At 32.7% G+C, this 20,116-nt stretch overlaps 1 protein-coding gene across 1 annotated transcript in view; it reads right to left on the bottom strand.

Annotated features, from left to right (window-relative positions):
- The window catches only part of Nlg4 (Neuroligin 4), a 272,258-nt gene that overhangs the window by 102,122 nt on the left and 150,020 nt on the right, over window positions 1–20,116 (bottom strand). The window contains exon 3 of the mRNA XM_072538248.1: window positions 327–473. Within this exon, the coding sequence (XP_072394349.1) occupies window positions 327–473 (147 nt within the window). The remainder of the gene's footprint in view (window positions 1–326; window positions 474–20,116) is intronic.

Here is a 20,116-nt window from a genome sequence, read left to right on the forward strand (position 1 = left end):
AAAAAGATCGGTATGGTTAAAGGGTATCAAACTGCAAGATATAGGATTGACTTATACATAAGAATATATTTGAATAAGGCTAATACGGTACAAGAAAATATGGTCAGAAGAGAACAAAGTTATTCAGTAAATCTTTAAATTTTCATTAGAATAATAATGTAATAATTTGTAAGTTTGTCCAGTATAACGTATTATTGAATTCGTACTGAACTCCTTTGGCAACTCTCTCTCACAGAGAAAAAAATCTTTGCTAGTGATAAACTTTCATATTATTTCGGTAGTGACATGATCTCTATTATTTTTTAATTACATAAAAGTGCACTCACCCAATATTCCTAATCTGTAATTTATTGTGATAACTACCAAGTCCGCATAGGAAGCAATTACGCTGCCATCGTAGGGGTTACCGGAATTCCATTCGAAAGATTCTCCATGTATATAAACGATCACTGGACGAAGAGACTCAGAAGAACCTGAAAATAAAGATAAACGTTAAGATAAATCTTTCTTAATAATCGGTTATATTCCATCTTCGAGTAGTCGAGAGAAAAATTTATTATTTTTAAATTACAAGGTGGCGCACAGAAAACGAAACAGGCATTTTCGAGTAGCTAATTAATTTTCTTGGTAAACGCTCATACACGTCGATTTTGTTTACACTTATTAATCATCAGTTCACTATCATATCTGCAGCACCCTACGAGGGTACTGCAGATTGCATGATTATTTCATATTGCATGATTATTTAGGAAACATAGAGTTAGGTGAATGATTAATTAAAGCCGTAAAAAATGAAATGTATATGGGAGTTATTATCCGAACAGTCAATTGGTTTAACACAATTATCAGCACAAAGAATTCATTTAAATAACCACTTACCCATTATTGTTTCAAATTATCGTTGTAAGAACTGATGGAAGACGTCTTTGATGCACCCGTAGTGAAAAAATTGATGTTTCGGTTACACTCCGTGGAGATGGTCATCTTGGTACGGCAATGGTCTTTGTCTCCCTTACGCAACCGTTAAAGGTTTTAAGTCAAGAAAACGCGTGGAAAAACCTTATAGAATTATGTAGCATGATCCTTTTTCGCTTAAGCATCGAATATTTAAATATATAAAAACGTATAACAGTTTATTTGAAACGCACCTGGCTAATACGTTACAGAGACCTGAAGTTTGTTTACCCAGATATATATGCCGACTCATCTGAAGATATTAACTGCGTAGTGTCTAATTGCGTTTTAATTTAAATAAGTTTTCACAAAAATTTGAAGGTCCAGCACTTTAAGGTCCATTATCGAATCAAAAGCGTAGTTAAGGAGAGATCCGATTGGATGTGAGTAACAAACTAGAACGGGGATAGACGCGTTTGAAGGGCAGTTCAAGTCGAGTGTGGCGGTAGAATCGAGAAGAACAGCTTAGGGATCTGAACGAGGAAACATGGTTTTTGTTTAGAGATTCAAAAACCGGCAAATTTTTGCTTAATTCCATAAGTTTGTTGTAAAAAAAGGTGATTTAGGCTCAAAATGATATGTGGCAGTTTTTGTAAAGTTAGATAATCACGGGTTTGTTGCTGTAATCTGTGACAGAGGATTTAATAACAGAATCATGAAGGCCGTTTTAAGTGAAAAATAGGCAGGCGTGTTTTCTTCTTCTTCTTTTTCCTTCTTGTATGTAGGCTTTAAAGCCTGTTTCTCTTCTTTAATATTAGACTCCTAAATTGTTTAAATTATGGCACCATCTTTTTCTTCGTCCATTTGGTGACTTATTTCGTGCTATTTTCCGTTTCCGTTTTGTCACCCATCCATTTATGTCTTCTATATTGCATGCTCTTCTTATGTTTTCGCTTCTCTCCCTATCCAACAGACTTTTTCCTGATATTCGTTGGAGTATTTTTATCTCTGTTGTTTCTAGTAGTTGTTTCGTTTTAGATGTGCCAGGTCTTGTCTCCGCCGTGTATGTTAATATAGGTCTAATTGCAGCTTTAGAGATTCATGTTTTTGTGTCTTGTCTTAGGTGTTTGTTCTTCCAGATTGTGTCATTAAGAGATCCCGCCGCTTTACTTGCTTTTAAGCTTTGTTGTCGTACTTCTTCTTCAAAATCTCCGTAACTAGTTATATATATTCCCAGATATCTAAACTTTGCTTCCTCTTTTATTATTTTCCTATCAATTTCGATTTTACATCATAGCGGGTATTTGAATGTTATCATACATTTGTTTGTTTCTGCAGATATTATCATATTGTATTTCTTGGCTGCTGTATTAAAGATATGCGTTAATCTTTGGAGCTCGTCTTCTGATTAATGCGGCGTCTTCTGCATAACATAATATTTGGATTTCATTGTTCCCCATTCTGTAACCATGACCTTTACGTACTGCTTGTATTATTTCGTCCATTTTATATTAAAGAGAAGTGGGCTTAACGAGTCACCCTGTCTGACTCCGCTTTATACGGGTATACACTGTGTTAGTTTTCCATTTATCTTTGCCTGTATTCGATTATGTAAGTAGATGTTTTCGATGGTTTGTATAATATTGATTGGTATGTTTCTTTTATACAGTAGGTGTAAGACGTCTTCGACTTGGATGCGATCAAAAGCCTTTGTCAGGTCTATAAAACATAGATATGCTGGTTTATTGTACTCGATGGCCTTTTCTGTGATTTGTCTTACTACAAATACGACAAATACGGCATCAACGCACGACCTTCCGGATCTGAATCCTTATTGTTCATCTGATAAAGTTGTTAGTTTTTAATTTTGTTGGTTAGGACTTATGTGGTAAGCCTAAGTTGCGGTGTTCAGTAGATTTATACCTCTATAGTTGTTGGGGTTGTCTTTATCTTCTTTCTTGAACAGTTTTCTAAAGCCGAGTTTTCAAGAATACGTATTGTTATCATTCAGGATAACCTGAAACTCAGCTTGATGCTTGATTTCTCCCAAAATTTATCCGCTTTCATTTTTTGTCTCCCATGGGTAGCATCTAGATCGTTTGACGTTTGTGGAACTATGTTTATTCAAATGTAAGGTAACAAACTTTCTTAATAACTTAAAAAGAAATAATCAGCCAGCAAAGTAAGTAGTTTTGTTAAATTTTTCTAAATAAACATTTATCGTTAATATAAAAAGATTTGCTCTCATTTCAAATTTAAAAAGTTCATAAGCAAATATAAATTTTATGTATCAGCTAATTGTCATATTTTGGTTTTTTTTAATATAAAATTAACCTTTGATAATTAATTAATAATTCAGAAACGTTGAGTAGTTTCATTTCGGTATATGCCAGTTAGTAATTTTTTTTCTATCGTTTGGTACATAACTATAATTTTAAAGTCTGTTTTGTTAGAATATTCAATGTAACATTTATTGATAAACATAGTTTTAATTCTGTTTTGTTAAAAGGTCCAATTCAATGTATAGTTTTAGATATTTTTGGGAAAAAGACAGTTAAGATTTGATTTCACGTATAGTGCGTCTGGGTATCCGCATTGGGGAATTAACGATTAGAGCAAAGAGTTATTCTCAGATGAACCCCGTTTCTGCCTAACTGGATCCGATGGACGTGTAAGAGTTTGGAGGAGAACTGATGAATGATTTTCACAAGCTAGCATTGCTCCAAGAATGCCATTTGGTGGAGGCTCGGTTATAGCTTAGGGAGGTGTATCTTCCGACTTCCGCACAGAATTACCCTTCATCGAAAATGGGTCCTTAACTGCAGAAAGGGACATTACGGAGATTCTGGAAGAACATGTTATGCATACCATGGCAAGGCTTGAAGAAAACGTGGTTTTTATGCAGAACAACGCGCGAAAGCACGTTGCCACGATCAGTATGCAATACTTGGACAAGGTTAGAATTACGAAGTTACCCTGGCCAGCTAGGTCTCCGGACCTGAATTCCATGGAACATATCTGGGACGATTTGAAAAAACGTGTTCAACCCCTAAAATCCCTCCTAACAATGTACGGGAGCTTAAGGATCTGTTAGTGAGAGAGTGGAATAACATACCACAACATGTAATCCGGAGAAAAATTGAGAGTATGCCCCGTCGTCTGCAAGAGGTCATTAGAGTAAGTGGAGGCAATACACGATATTAGTCATTGAAATTTCACTGACAGTTTACCACGTGCTGTATTTTCCATTTTTTTTTCGTATGCCTGTTTTATCATCAATTTGGTTTGTTTTCTGCTTTTTCAATAAAAACAATAAAAAACCGTTTTTTTTTCTTTCAAAACAAACACTGACGACAAATAAAAAATACTTTAGACTAAAAAGAAAGGTTATTACTGCACCAGAAGCAAAAATATTCCAGAAACTTGAAATTTTTAAGGTGACCCGGATTTTATGATCGCGAGTGTATTAACTTTTGAAAATTGAATCGGACGTCACTATTTAAATTAAAAATTTAAAAAATTGATATATCAGGCGGACAAAGAAAATATAAATGGACTGAATAATAAATATTTACTTAAATGAAAATCAAAATAGTTAAACCGGGATTTATGAAAGGACTTCTAAGTACAGAGTGGGTCTTTAAAAATTAATTTTAGAAAGTAGCGAATTTGCACGCTACAAACTAAATTCAATCCAATAAACCCGCTAGGTAGGAAAATTAAAGGAACTTATTGCATTAATTATTTGTCTTTTATGTAGTTTGGGTTGGTGTTTCATTAAAAGTTTTCCCCCTCTCCAACATAAATGTAATTCTGTATAATAGTAAACTGACTTGCCTTTTAAATGAAAATATTAAGTACTGAAACACCGCAATTTTAGGAATTTAAAAGATTAAACAAATAATATATGCATACCTATTATAATTTCTTTCAGCCTTACGAATTTCCTCTGTGTGTAATTGGATCACCCTTAGATTAAACAGACTAGTTAGGATTCACTTGGTATTTAAAACTCTCATTAGCTAGACCGTTCAACGGAATTGATGAAGCGTGAAAATTCTACTTAAAACGTTTTCTAATTAAGGGGCGGATTAGTATCTCACCCTAATTTTTTATCACACTTGACCGATGCCTTCGTTAAAGTGAGTTTTTTCCACAGACTACATTTAGTTACATGTAGACGGTCGGTATACATATATATATATATATATATATATATATATATATATATATATATATATATATATATATATATATATATATATAGATAATGTTGGAAAAATAGATAAACAGGAATATTTGTATCAAGCGCCATCTAATGTTATAGTATAATTTTTGCTATTTGAAATTTGGACTTTGTAACCTTTCTATAGAAATTAATAAAAGGCCAAATTGTCTCAATAAAAGAGATGACGGCATCCGGTTACCTTCGACATGGAGACCTCTCATAAAGAAAATATCGTCTGCTGTACCCACCAATCAAAATTCTACAGCCAGAAATGCTCGCGCCAATCCCCACGCTAACCACGGGCCGACCTACGCCCAAACCACATCACCATCGACGGCATAAATGATGCTGTTCCCAATAGCAGTCATCCATTGGTTAGTGATCGGTGTAGCAGTGTCTGGGAGCTCGATAAACTGAGATCTCGAAAGCCCTGAAGAAGACATCAGAGTGGATGTCGAAACCTCGGCGCAGTGATAATCAACGCGGTACAACCCGACTGTTGAGTTTAATATCAATTCTTGTAATAGTATTAAGTAATAACCACGGAAATCTTTCGGATATATATATATATATATATATATATATATATATATATATATATATATATATTAATGTGATATCAAGAATTTGTAATTTTAAAACTTTACAAAAAATATATATAAAACATTATTAAAATTTTTTATTTATGATTTATATCACACCTTTTAATTTTGTTATCTCAGGTTTTACTCGTGCTTTAATATCTATACTTTACAGCTGATGGGTTAGGTCCGAAGAATAACGGAATAAAACACCATAATATGATATGAAAATAATGTAATAAAATAAACTGATTAAAATACCTCCAAAAATTATTAGCATACAATGTTTATCAAACAAACGTTCTACGTACGTGAACCTTCAATAATGCATGGATAATATAATACAATTACAATCTAAAATCAAGCTTATTATTCTACATAAATAAATCAAATAATATTCAGTGTCCTTCTTAATGCAATTTTGATATATCGATTGTACCAGAAAAATTTGTATGAATTATCCAATTCTCTCCACAGCTCCGTGTCCCCTCTCAGAACAAATTTGATCTCCTTCAACTATTGACAACTTATTCACACGTTACTAATATGATATAATATTATTTGACCCAAAACTTTCAAATTGAATATATGACGAATGTTTCTCCCGTTGAAACGCTTCCTCTGCCTTGAGTTGTCCAATTCCTCGTTCTATGCAAAATTAACTATCAGTTCTCAGCAGCCTCCTATGCAATTTGCAATAATAAACAAGATATTGCAATTTAGTGTCTTCAATGCTCTCCTTCGAAAGCACGTACCTTTCCAATGATGCCAGCCTCTTTTCCTCTCGCCAAACTTAATCTCTCGTTCCGAAATAAACAGCGATACGTAGAATACAAGTAGGAAAAGTTTACTTACAAATTTGTACTAGATCAACTATCGTCGGACACACTTACTTCACCAACTCACAACTTATTCTTTATCACTTACTACCCTTGGAGACCAACTCGAAAACCAACCATTCACTTTAAGAAACTGGAAATAACTAACTCTCTCATCTGCTCTATCCATCCAACCAACCTCTCATTATACACACCCATATCACCACTTTTCAAATTCTTGGCCAATTAGAAATTTGCATACCACTCCCCACATAAAATCAGAAATACCTACAAACTTTCCTAATTCATATTATTTCTACAAGGACACTTAATTTATACTGGGTATTTACAGATTCCAAAAAACCATTTACTTATTAACTAATTTTATTGTCCTGTTCATGGAGCTAACCTGGATTACGGGACACTTTATGGCTTATGGGAAAAAACCATCGTTAACCATTCATTGTACCCGCACTATCCACTTGTTATATTTATACAAAAGATTATTTATGACTAAGATTACCTTTGGTTAATTCCAGGCAGCTCGGAGTATTTTTTACTTTCTATAATCTCTGAAATATGATTTCATCGTACATTTAATATTCTTTTTCTCTTCAATTCTGAATACCACAACAATATATATATATATATATATATATATATATATATATATATATATATATATATATATATATATTATATATATTATATAATATAATATATTATATGATATATATATTATCATGATTCTCACGTGCTGTGAGTGTTGGAATGCATTAGAGGTCAAAATGTACAGCACAAATCCAAATGTTTACTGTATAATTAGATAGGTAGTTTACAGTGTAATAATTTAGTAATTCGGGAATAAAGGACAATGTTGTGTACCGGATAATAAAACTTTGTCTTTGCGGTTTAAAAGTTTTCGAGGAAGATTTACATTTAGTAATCATATCTTTTGCCTAGGTCTAGACAGTCAGAATAGTGTAAAGTAGAAAATTAAACACGATGGTCGTGGTTTCTCGACGGCGCCCACTAAATAAAATTAAAAAACAAACCGAAATTTTTTGTGACCCGACAGGAATTGACAAAATTGATCAAATTAGATGTTTTTATTAACAACAAACACTTAAAAATGAAAAATGGATGCCTGGGTTTCATCAGCAAATCTGAACCTGGATGAGAATAAAATATGGCATATTGGAAAAAAATTTAGAAGAACTAGAGGAGAACGGAGAGTTGGGGGAAAGAGAACCAAATATGAAAGAAACGAAAGTTCATAAAGAAGACGGGAGGTTGAACCTGAAATACTAGTAACTGAGGGGAATTTGGATTTTCATGAAGAACTGTACTGTGTAATTAACATAACATATATGTGCGGAGATGGAATGGAAAAGAAAATATTCTCATAGGCGGGGACTTTTTTGCCTTTCTAAACGGTTTTTAATTTTGTTAAGTCAGGTACATATCTAGGATAACGAATAAATTAAATAGAATATTTGATTATCTTAGAATGACTTTTTAAAGAACTCGGTTATTTAAGTACGGAAACAGTGAATTTTTAAAATAAGTTTATTTAATTAGTTACAAACGAGTGTGAGTGAAAGTGATTGCGCTACGGGAGTCCTGGATATATTGGAGATAATTAAGAGATATTATGAGCCTGAAGTTAGTTAGTTTTTTTTATTGTTACATTGCATGTTTACAATCTACTCTATGTATACACGGAGTAATAAGTAAATAGTCTGTAAGTAAATTAGAGTGAGTTAGGTACCGTCCAGTGACGACTCTCTAAGTATTATTGTGGTAGGTCTTCTGGCCATAACCTCTTCAATCTTCTTTCGGTAAGAGGTTGGGTGAATAAATTATTTATCAGTTCGTTGTTGTGATCGGTGGTGCGATTTTTATATTTTATTGAGTGATTCTTTATTATGGTCTTAAGTAATGGGATGTCCAGATCATTGTGAAGTGTTTGATTAGATACATACCATGGAGCTTTACTTATCATACGGAGTATTTTTAATTGGAATTTTTGAAGTATCTTCGTATTTCATGGTTAACTACAGCCTCATAGTTCTATTCCTTATGCTCAAACTAGTATAAGTATAGCTTTGTACAGAAGCAGTTTATTTTCAAGAGATAGCTGAAACCTTTTGTTAAATAGCCAGTTCATATTTTTTGAGTTTCATATTTTCAGTTCAAAATCACTTGGGCGTAGTTATGCAGAAGTGATCCATTCCACAATTTCTTAAAATATGAGGTAGACACAAATTTACATCTATAAAATTCTGAACTAAATTATGCTGAAATGATCCAACCTTTTCTATGCAAGACAACAGTAATAATAGTAAAATGTCCAACCTTAAACGCTCTTTTAGCTTTAATCGATTGTGGAGTAATGATTTATGCTACTTGAATCAATAAATAATTTTAAGAGTAATTTACAAAAATGAACCAAGACACATGGATCATTATTGCGTTTTAAAAATAATTTTAAAACGAGGCTTTATTTTTTAAGCCAAAATGATCCAAGTGGCCCGAATCATTTATACAAAATTAAATAAAGCCAATAATACTAATGTATTTAACACTGTAATGATTCAAAAAGCTTGAATCATATCAGCAAATGTTATTCTCGCAATTTTCTTTGGTCATTATAAATGCAGTAATATTCCATAATGCAGTAATATAACAAAGAAATCCAAGCAACAACAACGCAACGCCAGCCAAGATCTGTCCAAGGTGCTGCTGGTGATAGTAAAGTGGATAGCGTATTTCTTTTTTTTTGTTTTTTGAACATTTAACGACTTCTATTATTACCTTTTTGGATTATTAATAAAAAGTATCAACTCAGTGAAAATGAACAGACTCAATAAAATCATGAATATGACAAAGGCCATCCATGAAAAATGGAAAATTTACCACCTAATCTACAAAATGAAGGTAAGCTCTTTTAAATTTAAAATAAAAATTAATACGTTAATTTTAATAGAAAACCATAAGTATTTATGTTATGCATATAGTTCATTACAAAAAACGTTTACTTTTTAAAAGTTTAGAGTTTTACATTGACATAAAACGATTTAAGATTTTTAATGTTGCCAGATCTTACAGTAATTACTATAAAATAATGATTTGTAAATTTTTGAGCTGAAAACTTCTTTAACGACGTTGTGCACTTTTTAAATAGAGAAAAGGCATTAAGCTCGCGACAGATGATCCTGAAAGAGAGAAATTATTTAACTGACGAACATCAAAAACATGTTGAACTTTAACAAAATTCAAGAGCAAAAATGAGGGACGATCTAAAAGAAACTCAAATGTCCCAGGAAATGGAATGCATGACATTTAATTTACAGAAAACTCTCCCACTTCCAAGTATACCTACAAACATCATTTCTTATAAACGACAACTATGGGTATATAATTGTGGTATCAACTTAGGATCAGAAGACAAAGGTTACTGTTATGTATGGATGGAAGGCGAAGCTCAAGAAACTGGAAGTTGTTTAATTAATCACATGGAAAAATACCTAAAACCTGATGTGAAATATTTAATACTTTGGAGCGATTCATGTGGGGGCAAAATAAAAATATTAAAATCGTTTTGCTATTGAAACTCTTTTTGTCAAAACATCCAACTTTACAGAAAATTTCACAAAGATTTCTAGAACCAGGTCATTCCTACCTGCCAAATGACACCGATTTTGGCAAAATAGAATAAGCTCTTAAGTTACAGCAGCGAATTTATACACCAGAAGAGTACATGGATGTCATGCGTTCTTGTCAAAGGAAAAAACCAATGGTGGTTACTAAAATAAAAAACGAAAATTTCTATAGTACACATAAACTTGAAAAACTTATCGTCAATAAAAAATTATCAACAGATAAGAAGCCCATAAATTGGCTTAAAACCAACGAAATTTAAAAAAAACCCGTATTCCATTTTCATGAGAAATTCTTTTGATAGTGAATTTGTGGAAGTGAATATTAAAAAAAAAAAATTCTAAAAGTAAACTTTTGACGGAAATATTTACTCCAGAAAATCTTTTGCCTCTATGGCCTAATGGTAAAGAGATTTCAGCTCCAAAGTTAGAAGACATTAAGTCGTTGTTAGATCTTATTCCAAACGATTGTCAAAACATATATCTACAGTTAACAGGAAACAAAAATATTCCCGATGACATAGATGGGTATGGAAATGAACTAGATTTTCCCCTGGAAGAAAGTTCTACAGAACAATGTTTCTTCGTTCTAAACTTAAATATTTCATTGTTTTTATAATGTAAAGATATGTTACCAAAAATAAATTTTTGTTTTATGTACAGACTTAGGTAAAAATAAATATAATTTGACAGTAATACAGACAAACACCGCTTTGGATCATATCTGCAAATAATAAAATTTGCTTTGTACCACAAGAAACACAATTTTGCAGAAATGATCCAAATGTTTTTTTTTTATTTAATGAAAAAATAAATATACTTTATTTTTTAAAATACGCACATACAATGCAATAAACACCTTAAAATAACTTGTGCATATTTAAATTAATAAACATAGTTATTTCAAATTATTATATTAAATTTTCTTAGTTTTGAGTTAATTATCTCAAAATTATGTTAGTGTGGGAGGAATCAATTCTGCATAACTATGTCCACTTGATCCTGGTCCGTTCTCTGTTGAAAACATTTTCACTTCACTTAGAGCTCACTTTTATTTCACATTGACTGAATAAATGAAAATTTACCAAAATTTAATCTCGAGAAGATTAATAATTAGAACAATTACAATATCTTCAAAAAACTGCCAAAAATTAATATTTTTCCGGGAGAATCGCAAAATTCGCATTAAGTTTGACAGTTATTTTGACAATCCTTCCGATATATTTCAAACCAATTTTGGAAGATGAGTTTTTTGATCAGAGGCCAGAAATTGATTGTATTTGCCTGTGTCTGACAGACAACTCTAAATATGCCTTTTTTTATTGTATTAAAATTTTTTTCATTAAATTTAATTATTTTCTGCGATAATTAAAAATAGCGTCGAGTTTTATGTTTTATATTTTATTTTTGTTGACTGCTACTAATCGTCGCCGTAGCATAAAACGTTCAATATCTTTTTCCCCCATTTTGTATTCCCCAATTTTATATACTTTTGTTTAAAAGATGTTTCAGCTTGTAATATAAAAGGGTGTAGGATGTCAAACGACTCCTTTGAAATTTATAATCCAAAATTTTCGTATTTTTCTTATTACTTGATCCATAATGATACCGAACAAAAATAGGATTCAATGTGTCTCTTTTACGAAATTAAAATTCTGTTCCTTTAGAATCTCGTGAACAGCTTTGGTATTCTACAAGAAATTTTCAGTGACAACACGATGTTCTTTTTAAATATTTACGGTAGACTTAATAAAAAGACGCTTATTTTTCATTCCAGTATGTATTGATGTATTGCATATATATATATATATATATATATATATATATATATATATATATATATATATATATATATATATATATATATATGTATATATATATATATATATATATATATATTTAACGTGATTATTTTGATCAAAAAACAATTTATAAGTATGTTGGAAATATCGGGTATGTGGTCTATATTAAATAAAAATCTTTCTTTTTTGTAAAGCTCAATATTTCGCCATTTATTTAATAGCTTCATCGGGAGTAACTGTAAAAAACAAACATTTCAAAACATATTCCTTTAATGTTTTCTTACATTGTTATTTTTGCATTTTAAAATAACATTTACTTGTTCCATCTTATTTATTGTTAACGAACGTGCTCAAAGATATTTTAAATTTTAACATGCATTTTATTGGATGTACATATACATCAGCAATATTGTTATAATGTTCAATTTTATTAATGTGTGTAATCTTTTAATTTCTGTAAGTATTGTAAATCTAAGTGTACGTCAGTGTTTTGAAACTCCGCATATGTCTAGTTTTCTCTCATAAGCTCTTGTTGTCTCATAAGATATGTAGTTTGCCTGGTTCTAACAAACCTCTAATTTAAACACAATTGATATTAAGAAACTCACTAACCCAGAAACCGAAATAAAAGTACGAGAACAACTAGGAAAGAAAATAAACGACATCAACGAGAACACGTCGGACATAATAGAGAGATTGGATAAATCGAGGGAAGCAATCCAAACAACATGCGCGACTCTATTAAAGCGTGACAGACGGAAGAAGAAGGAATGGATGTCTGATGAGATAATGGATATGATGGATGAAAGACGTAAATTCAAGAATAAAAATGCCGAAATATACCAGCAGATCCACAAAATCATAAGAACGAAAATTCGAGAAGCCAAAGAAAAATGGTTTTTCAACAGGGAAATAGAACAATACGAACTAAAATACGACAGTTACAATATGCACAAAAAAAATAAAATCAATGACAAACAAGAGGAAATTCAATAAGTCACCCAACAGCATAAAAGATGGCGATGGAAATCATATCTCGGAGCCATCAACGATCTTAGAAACATGGAAATCATACATAGAAAAATTATTTGCATCTGACAGGACTGATGATCACCTATATGGAGAAGAAGAAACAGGACCTTCAATCCTTAAATCGGAGATAGAAGATGCCATTGCAGCACTAAAAAACAATAAGTCAGCAGGTCTGGACAATGTACCCTGTGAAATATTAAAGATCCTATGTAAATCAGACAAACAGTTCCTTGATAATCTAGTTGAACTTTTTAACAACATATATAATAGCGGGAAAATCCCGGAGAACTGGATGCAGTCAACATTTATTACAATCCCGAAGAAACCAAATGCCCAGATCTGTGATGACTACCGGCTTATAAGCTTGATCAATCATGTCACTAAAGCGTTCACTAAGATCATTCATAGAAGAATAAATGATAAATGTGAGTCAAATATTGATAGATCGCAGTTTGGCTTTCGGAAAGCACTTGGAACTAGAGAAGCAATTTTCGCTTTTCAGGTGCTTATACAGCGGTGTAGAGACGTTGATAAGGACGTGTATTTGTGCTTTGTGGATTTTAGAAAAGCATTTGACAATGTCAATCATGAACAATTGATAGATATTCTGCGAAAGACAGGTATTAACGACAAGGACATTCGAATTGTGGCAAACCTATACTGAGGTCAAACAGCAAGAGCAAAAATTGGTAACGAACTCACTGAAAGTGTGCAAATCAAAAGAGGTGTCCGTCAGGGGTGTATATTATCCCCACTCCTATTCAATATTTATTCCGAAGAAATATTTAACAAATGTATGGAAAATGCAAATAAGGGCATAAAAATAAACGGCGAGTTAACGAACAATATAAGATATGCCGACGACACGGTGATCCTTGCCAGTACCATAGACGAATTACAGCAGATAATGGAAATAGTTTATTCAGTTAGTGAGGAATACGCCCTGAGCCTCAACTTCAAGAAGACAAAGTGGATGCTGATAAGCAGAAAGTAACAGCCTGCTCGACAGTTACGGATAAGTAACATACTAATTGACCATGTAGAATCTTATCTGTACCTTGGCACCAACGTAAATGCAAAATGGGAATAGGCCACAGAAATTAAGGTGAGAATAGAACGAGCTAGAGCAGCATTTAGCAATATGAAAAAGCTCCTCACAAGCAGGGATTTGTCTCTTCCCCTAAAACTACGTCTAGTTAAATGCTACATTTTTCGATCTTACTGTATGGTGTGGAGGCCTGGACGCTGACGGAGACGCTCACGAGAAAACTAGAAGCATTCTTTGTATATCCTGGACCGAACATGTCACCAACATAGAGGTAATCTAAAGAATCGGAAAGGAGAAAGAAATCGTGAATACAATTAAACAAAGAAAGCTTGAATATCTAGGCCACATATTGAGACACGATAAGTACCGTCTACTGCAATTGATTGTCCAGGGAAAAATAGACATTAAGCGAGAGCCAGGCAGTAGACACGCGTGGCTCCAAAATCTGAGGAAGTGGTTCGGGCTCACATCGGTCGAACTATTCAGAAGCGCCGTAAACAAGATCAGAATTGCCATGTTAATAGCCAACGTTCGCAACGGATAGGGCACTTGAAGAAGAAGAACAAACCTCTAACGTTCCGTGTGGCTTTACGGTGTTTTGTAAGTAGTTTTATTTTTGGGTTTCCAGACACAAATTTCGCAGATGTCGCCTGGTTGCCCACATCCATCTGCCCGGTCTTCCATTTCACACCCGTCGACCCGGACTCGACATGGCGCCGGTTGCTTGCCGGATCGCATAGCACTCTGTTACTTTCGTTTGTCATTTTATAAGGTGCTCTGGAATATGTAATCAAGTGGTTTTCCGTTTGCCCGCTTGATCCTTATGCCGTTGACACATTGTTGGTTCATCCGCCTTCGGAGCCGATTTCTCAACTCCATTGCAAAAGAGTGCCCTAAACACTTACTAACTCATCCGCCCGAAGCCGTTGGTCAGTAAATGGGGGACTGCTTATACCGGCAATCACTCGGTGAATAACTTCAGTATTCGACGATAAAGCCACATTTCGAAAACCTTAATTTTCTTGCAGGTAGCGTCTGTGAGAGTTCACACTCAACTCCGTACAAAAGTATAGAAAAGATATAAAATCGTAGTAACCTGGTTTTTGTCGATACTGATAAATCATGATATTTGAATAGCTTAGCCATTTTTTGAAATGCAGATCTTTCTTTCCCTATCCTACATTTGATTTATATAGAATGGCTATATGAAAACGACATAAAGAACTAAGCAAGTATAACATGGCACAGAGAAGCGAATACCAGATTACCACAGATCAGAGACTCACCTTAATCGGTAGAATATGCTGAAAATGACAATAATAATAATAATAATCATTCATTCTAACATCATTGTAAAGTATTTGTTTTATTTTACAATTTATGTGATTTTTTCTCTGAAGGTATATTAAAATACTGATATTCTGAAGAAAAAAGATTTCGAACATTATTATTATATCGATAAAATCCGGAAGCCACTTTATTTTTTCCGCCAGTGCCAATCCAATTGTCCCCAAATTTACTGGAAACCGAACTTTTAGCAACAAGTGAAAACGTTGAATTTTATGTCCTTGTCTACGTGTGGGTAAAAAATAATTCTAACATATCTCTGTAGTTAACACCATATAACCGGTTTTTTTCGGCGAAGAAAAATGGTCCATAAATTTTAGTTGTGAAAACAGCACACCAAACGTTTACCTAAGATCTCCCTTTTGTTCGTGTATTTCATACGGATTTTCTTTTGCTGAAATTCTGCAATTGTGATTGATAACGGCCTCGTTTTGAAAGCAGGTTCGTCGGACATTATCAAATTACAGTTGGGGAAATTCCTCGTAATCTTTCATACATAAAAAGCGTTTTTGGCAATCTCTCTCTACAAATTTTCACGAATTATATTCTTAAATAGTGTCGGTTTCAGGGCTTGTATAAATTTTCGATTAATCATATCAAAATGAAAAACCTCTTCGGTATCTCTATATTAAACTTATAGACATCGAAAACATCATTTATACAGGGTGTTCAATCCTGTGTAAATTGATTGAATCCAACTTACTTTAGTACAAAAGTGTACACAAAAAAAGGTACAGCCCTTTGAAGTTACAAAATAAAAATTGTTTTTTTTGCATTATCTCCTAAACTACTTGACATTTTGTAATAAAAATGGACACGTTACTTTATTGTTCTGAAAGCATTTTTCATAAAACAGAAAAAATTAAATCTAAGCGCACAGAAAAATTTTAAGGAGGGTGTGCAGCCCAAAATCCCTCCAAGTACGTTCAAATTAAATGAATTTGGTGGCATCATTAGTTTAACACATTTATTTTTAAAATTTTTGTGCCTCTTATCACTTTTTTTACAAAAAACGTTTTTATTGAGCTATGGCCCTTTTTATTAACCTTTAAAAAATTACGTGCAACTAAATAAATGGCTTAAATAAATTAACAAGTACAAAAAATGTCTTTAACCTCTATAAATATATTACAATAAATGTTCAAAATGACCCCCATTTTCTTCAATACACATTCGGTATCATTTTAATAAGGAAAACCGAATGCGCTGAAAAATCATATTCTTCTGATGAAATTGATTTGCAGCTTCAATTATTCTAACCCTCAATTGTTGTTCGTCCTTTATTGTTACAAAATACACTTTTTTTTTCATAAACCCACAAAAGCACAAGTCCATGGGGTTAAGACCTGGACTTCTGGGTGGCCAAGAAATAGTGGCGTCACGACCCCTTCCAATCCACCGACCAGGATACTGCCTACAAAGGTATTCCCAGACTTCAATACTCTGGAGCGCCATCTTGTAGAAACCACATATTTTGCCTTATTGCAATATTCACTTCTTCCAAATACTATTGTAAATCGTTTGCCAAGAAGTGCAAATAATTATCACCATTTAAATTGTTGGGAAGAAATACTGGGCCTATTAGATTGTTATCCACAATTACTGCCCAAACATTAACTTTAAAAGTCCTTTGGTGATGAGTCGTTTTTTTGGCGTAAGTCTTTTCGTCGGCCCAAATGTGCTCGTTATGATGGTTTGTTATTTGATTTCTACTGAAGGTAGCCTCGTCGGTAAACAAAATATTTCTAATAAAATTAACATTTCGAGTGTTTTCCATTAACAACCAATCGCAAAATCCAATTCTCTTAGGATAATCTTCAACCAATAACTCTTGAACCGTTGTTAAGTGATAGGGTTTAAGCAATTGATCTTTCAAACGCCTCCAAATCCTTACCTGAGGAACATTTAGTTGAGCAGCTATTACCCTTGTACTTGTTCCAGGAAATTCTTCAATGATTTCTAAAATGTCTTCATCAGTTGCATCCATTATTGGACGCACTATTGCCAGCAACTTGCGGTTGGAATGTACCCGTTTCCCGTAAATGACGATCAATGGTCAGAAATAATCGTCTATTGGGTATATTTCGTGCATAACGCCTTGAGCCGCTGCACTATTTCCTTGACATTCACCTACGATATTCCCGATAGTTTATTGAAATCATATTTAATCTGATCCAAAGTTAAATGCATATCTGCCATTTCCTGAAATGTGTAGGCCATTGATCAAAATTTTTAATATTAATCTTATTCACACAATAAATAATGATAGCTTCAAGTTATTGACTATTATTGATGGAACTGTTTGTAATTATTGTATCCGTAGAAACTAATTGTAATTTTATGGTCAACTAGGAAAAAACTAGTTATTCGAATAAGTGATAAGAGGCAAAAAAGTTTTAAAAATAATGTGTTAAACTAATGATACCACAAAATTCATTTGATTTGAACGTAGTCAAAAGTTTGGGGGGATTTAGGGCTGAACACCCCCTTAAAATTTTTTTGTGCGCTTAGATTTTGTTGTTTCTTTTGTATGAAAAATGCTTTCAGAACAAGAAAGTAACCTGTCCATTTTTATTACAAAATGTCAAGTAGTTTAGGAGATAATGCAAGAAAACAATTTTTATTTTGTAACTTCAAAGGGCTGTAACGTTTTTTGTGTACACTTTTGTACTAAGGTAAGTTGGATTCAATCAATTTATTTTTGTCTTCGGAATGCGTGATTTAATTTATGACATACCTTTTTGAAACACCCTGTAATACAAGTGGGTGGGTTCGGTATATCACAATGATTTTTAAATAATTACTTAGTTTAACACAAATATGGCGAAAATTCGGAAAAGCCTTCTTTATCATTTTATGGATTTATCATTTTGCATAATCATTTTCTTCTTCTGCTTTCGGCTAGTGTTACCGCATGCACCCCAGGAGGCGTGAGTGTTGGATTTTTTTTACAACTTTAATCATTTTTGTTCAGTCCTTGCGGTCTTTGGTCAATTCTTTCATTTTGCTTTGCCATAGCTTTTCATTTCTTGTTGTCTATTTCGAATATATGTTGGACCCATGTTTTTCTGTTTTTCTTTCCTCTGATTTCGGCATCCCTTCTGTACATATATATATATATATATATATATATATATATATATATATATATATATATATATATATATATATATATGATATATATGAGTATGATTATATATATATATATATATATATATATATATAATCATACTCGTTTCTCTTCTACCGTTACGTGTCAAGGGAAGAAGCTGTTGATGGATTTTCTTCATTCTTTTCTGTTCTGTGCTGTTTGTGTTGCTTCTTATTAATATTTACCGTTACTTTGTAATATCTCTGCAATTTCGCTGTTTCAATCTTTTATAGGTCTGCCCCTTCTATTCTGCTTAAAATCCAGTTTCCTGCTCTGTATGTCAACGTTGGTATATACAGATTGAACGAATTTAAAACGGAACATACGAAATCAATGTATTTCGGCTCAACTCCGCTCTAGGTGGTTGGCCAACAAAAGGTTGTCAAATAATTATATTATAAAAATCCAATACTTCAGCGGGCTGCTGGATTCTGAATTCATTCAAGAACAAGTCAAAACTCCACCCAAATAGGTTGCCTAGAATCACTGAAAAAACTAGACTACACAAGCAGTTATTATGCTGTCAAACCACTTATCGCTTCCTTATAGTCCAAGAGATAGAGCCGAAATTTTGAACTGATCAGTAATATGACATTTCTCTATTGGAATATATTCATTGTAACTGGGTTAAAACTTTGCCTTACAGGCGGACGCCCCTCGTGGTACAGGGGGTGGCTATACAGGGATGAAGTTGTCATTTTTTTCGGAAAAATGAACGATCCATAATATGGCTGAAAATTTGCCCAGAGTAAGATCTTGGTATAACTAGACGAAATCCCAAAGGGCGGACGCGAGAGTGGATACATAAGGGGTGGCGGACAGGGGTGAAATTGCAATTTTTTGGGGAAAAATTAACGATAAGTAATATGTCCGCCATTTTCATGGCTCATTATTTAGCCCCTTAAAACTCTAAATCGAAAAGGGCGGACAGCTGGGTTGGTACAGGGAGCCATAAAACGGGGTCAAATGTAGCACTTCCCTGCGCATTTTAGGTCTCGGTAACAATTTTCAAACTGATTTTATTATGATATTTTTATACCGATTGATTTGAAAATTTGTATGCTCACTTCTGTTACTATTCTAAGAAGCGTCAAGTAGAGTTTTCCTCAAAATTTTCCAAAAACATTTCCGTAAATGAAAATTTTCGTAATTTTTTGAGGTAAAATCTAATTTGTAGAATTCTTTCGATTTTCTGTAAGTTATACCATAATTTTTTTCCAAAAATTTTCAAACGATTTTTCCGATAAGAAAAAAAAATTAGAAAAACTTTTCTAAAACATTTGATAGAACTCTACCTCATCGTCTGAATCTTTTATAGAATATTTTGTAGTTTTAAAATGATATTATGATAATGTTTTTTTTTTCAAACTAAAGTCATATTTACTTTACAAATCACATTTTTTTCTTAAATATAAATATTTTACGAATTAATTTTTAATTGAATAAATGTTTGATATTTGATATTTTATTAAATTAAAGTAATTTTATAATGATAACTATTAAATATTTTTGGTATAACAAATAGTAATTTTACTTATTTTTTATTACAATAA

The sequence above is a fragment of the Diabrotica undecimpunctata genome, chromosome 7, assembly GCF_040954645.1.
Source record: "Diabrotica undecimpunctata isolate CICGRU chromosome 7, icDiaUnde3, whole genome shotgun sequence".
Taxonomy (NCBI): Eukaryota; Metazoa; Arthropoda; class Insecta; order Coleoptera; family Chrysomelidae; genus Diabrotica; species Diabrotica undecimpunctata.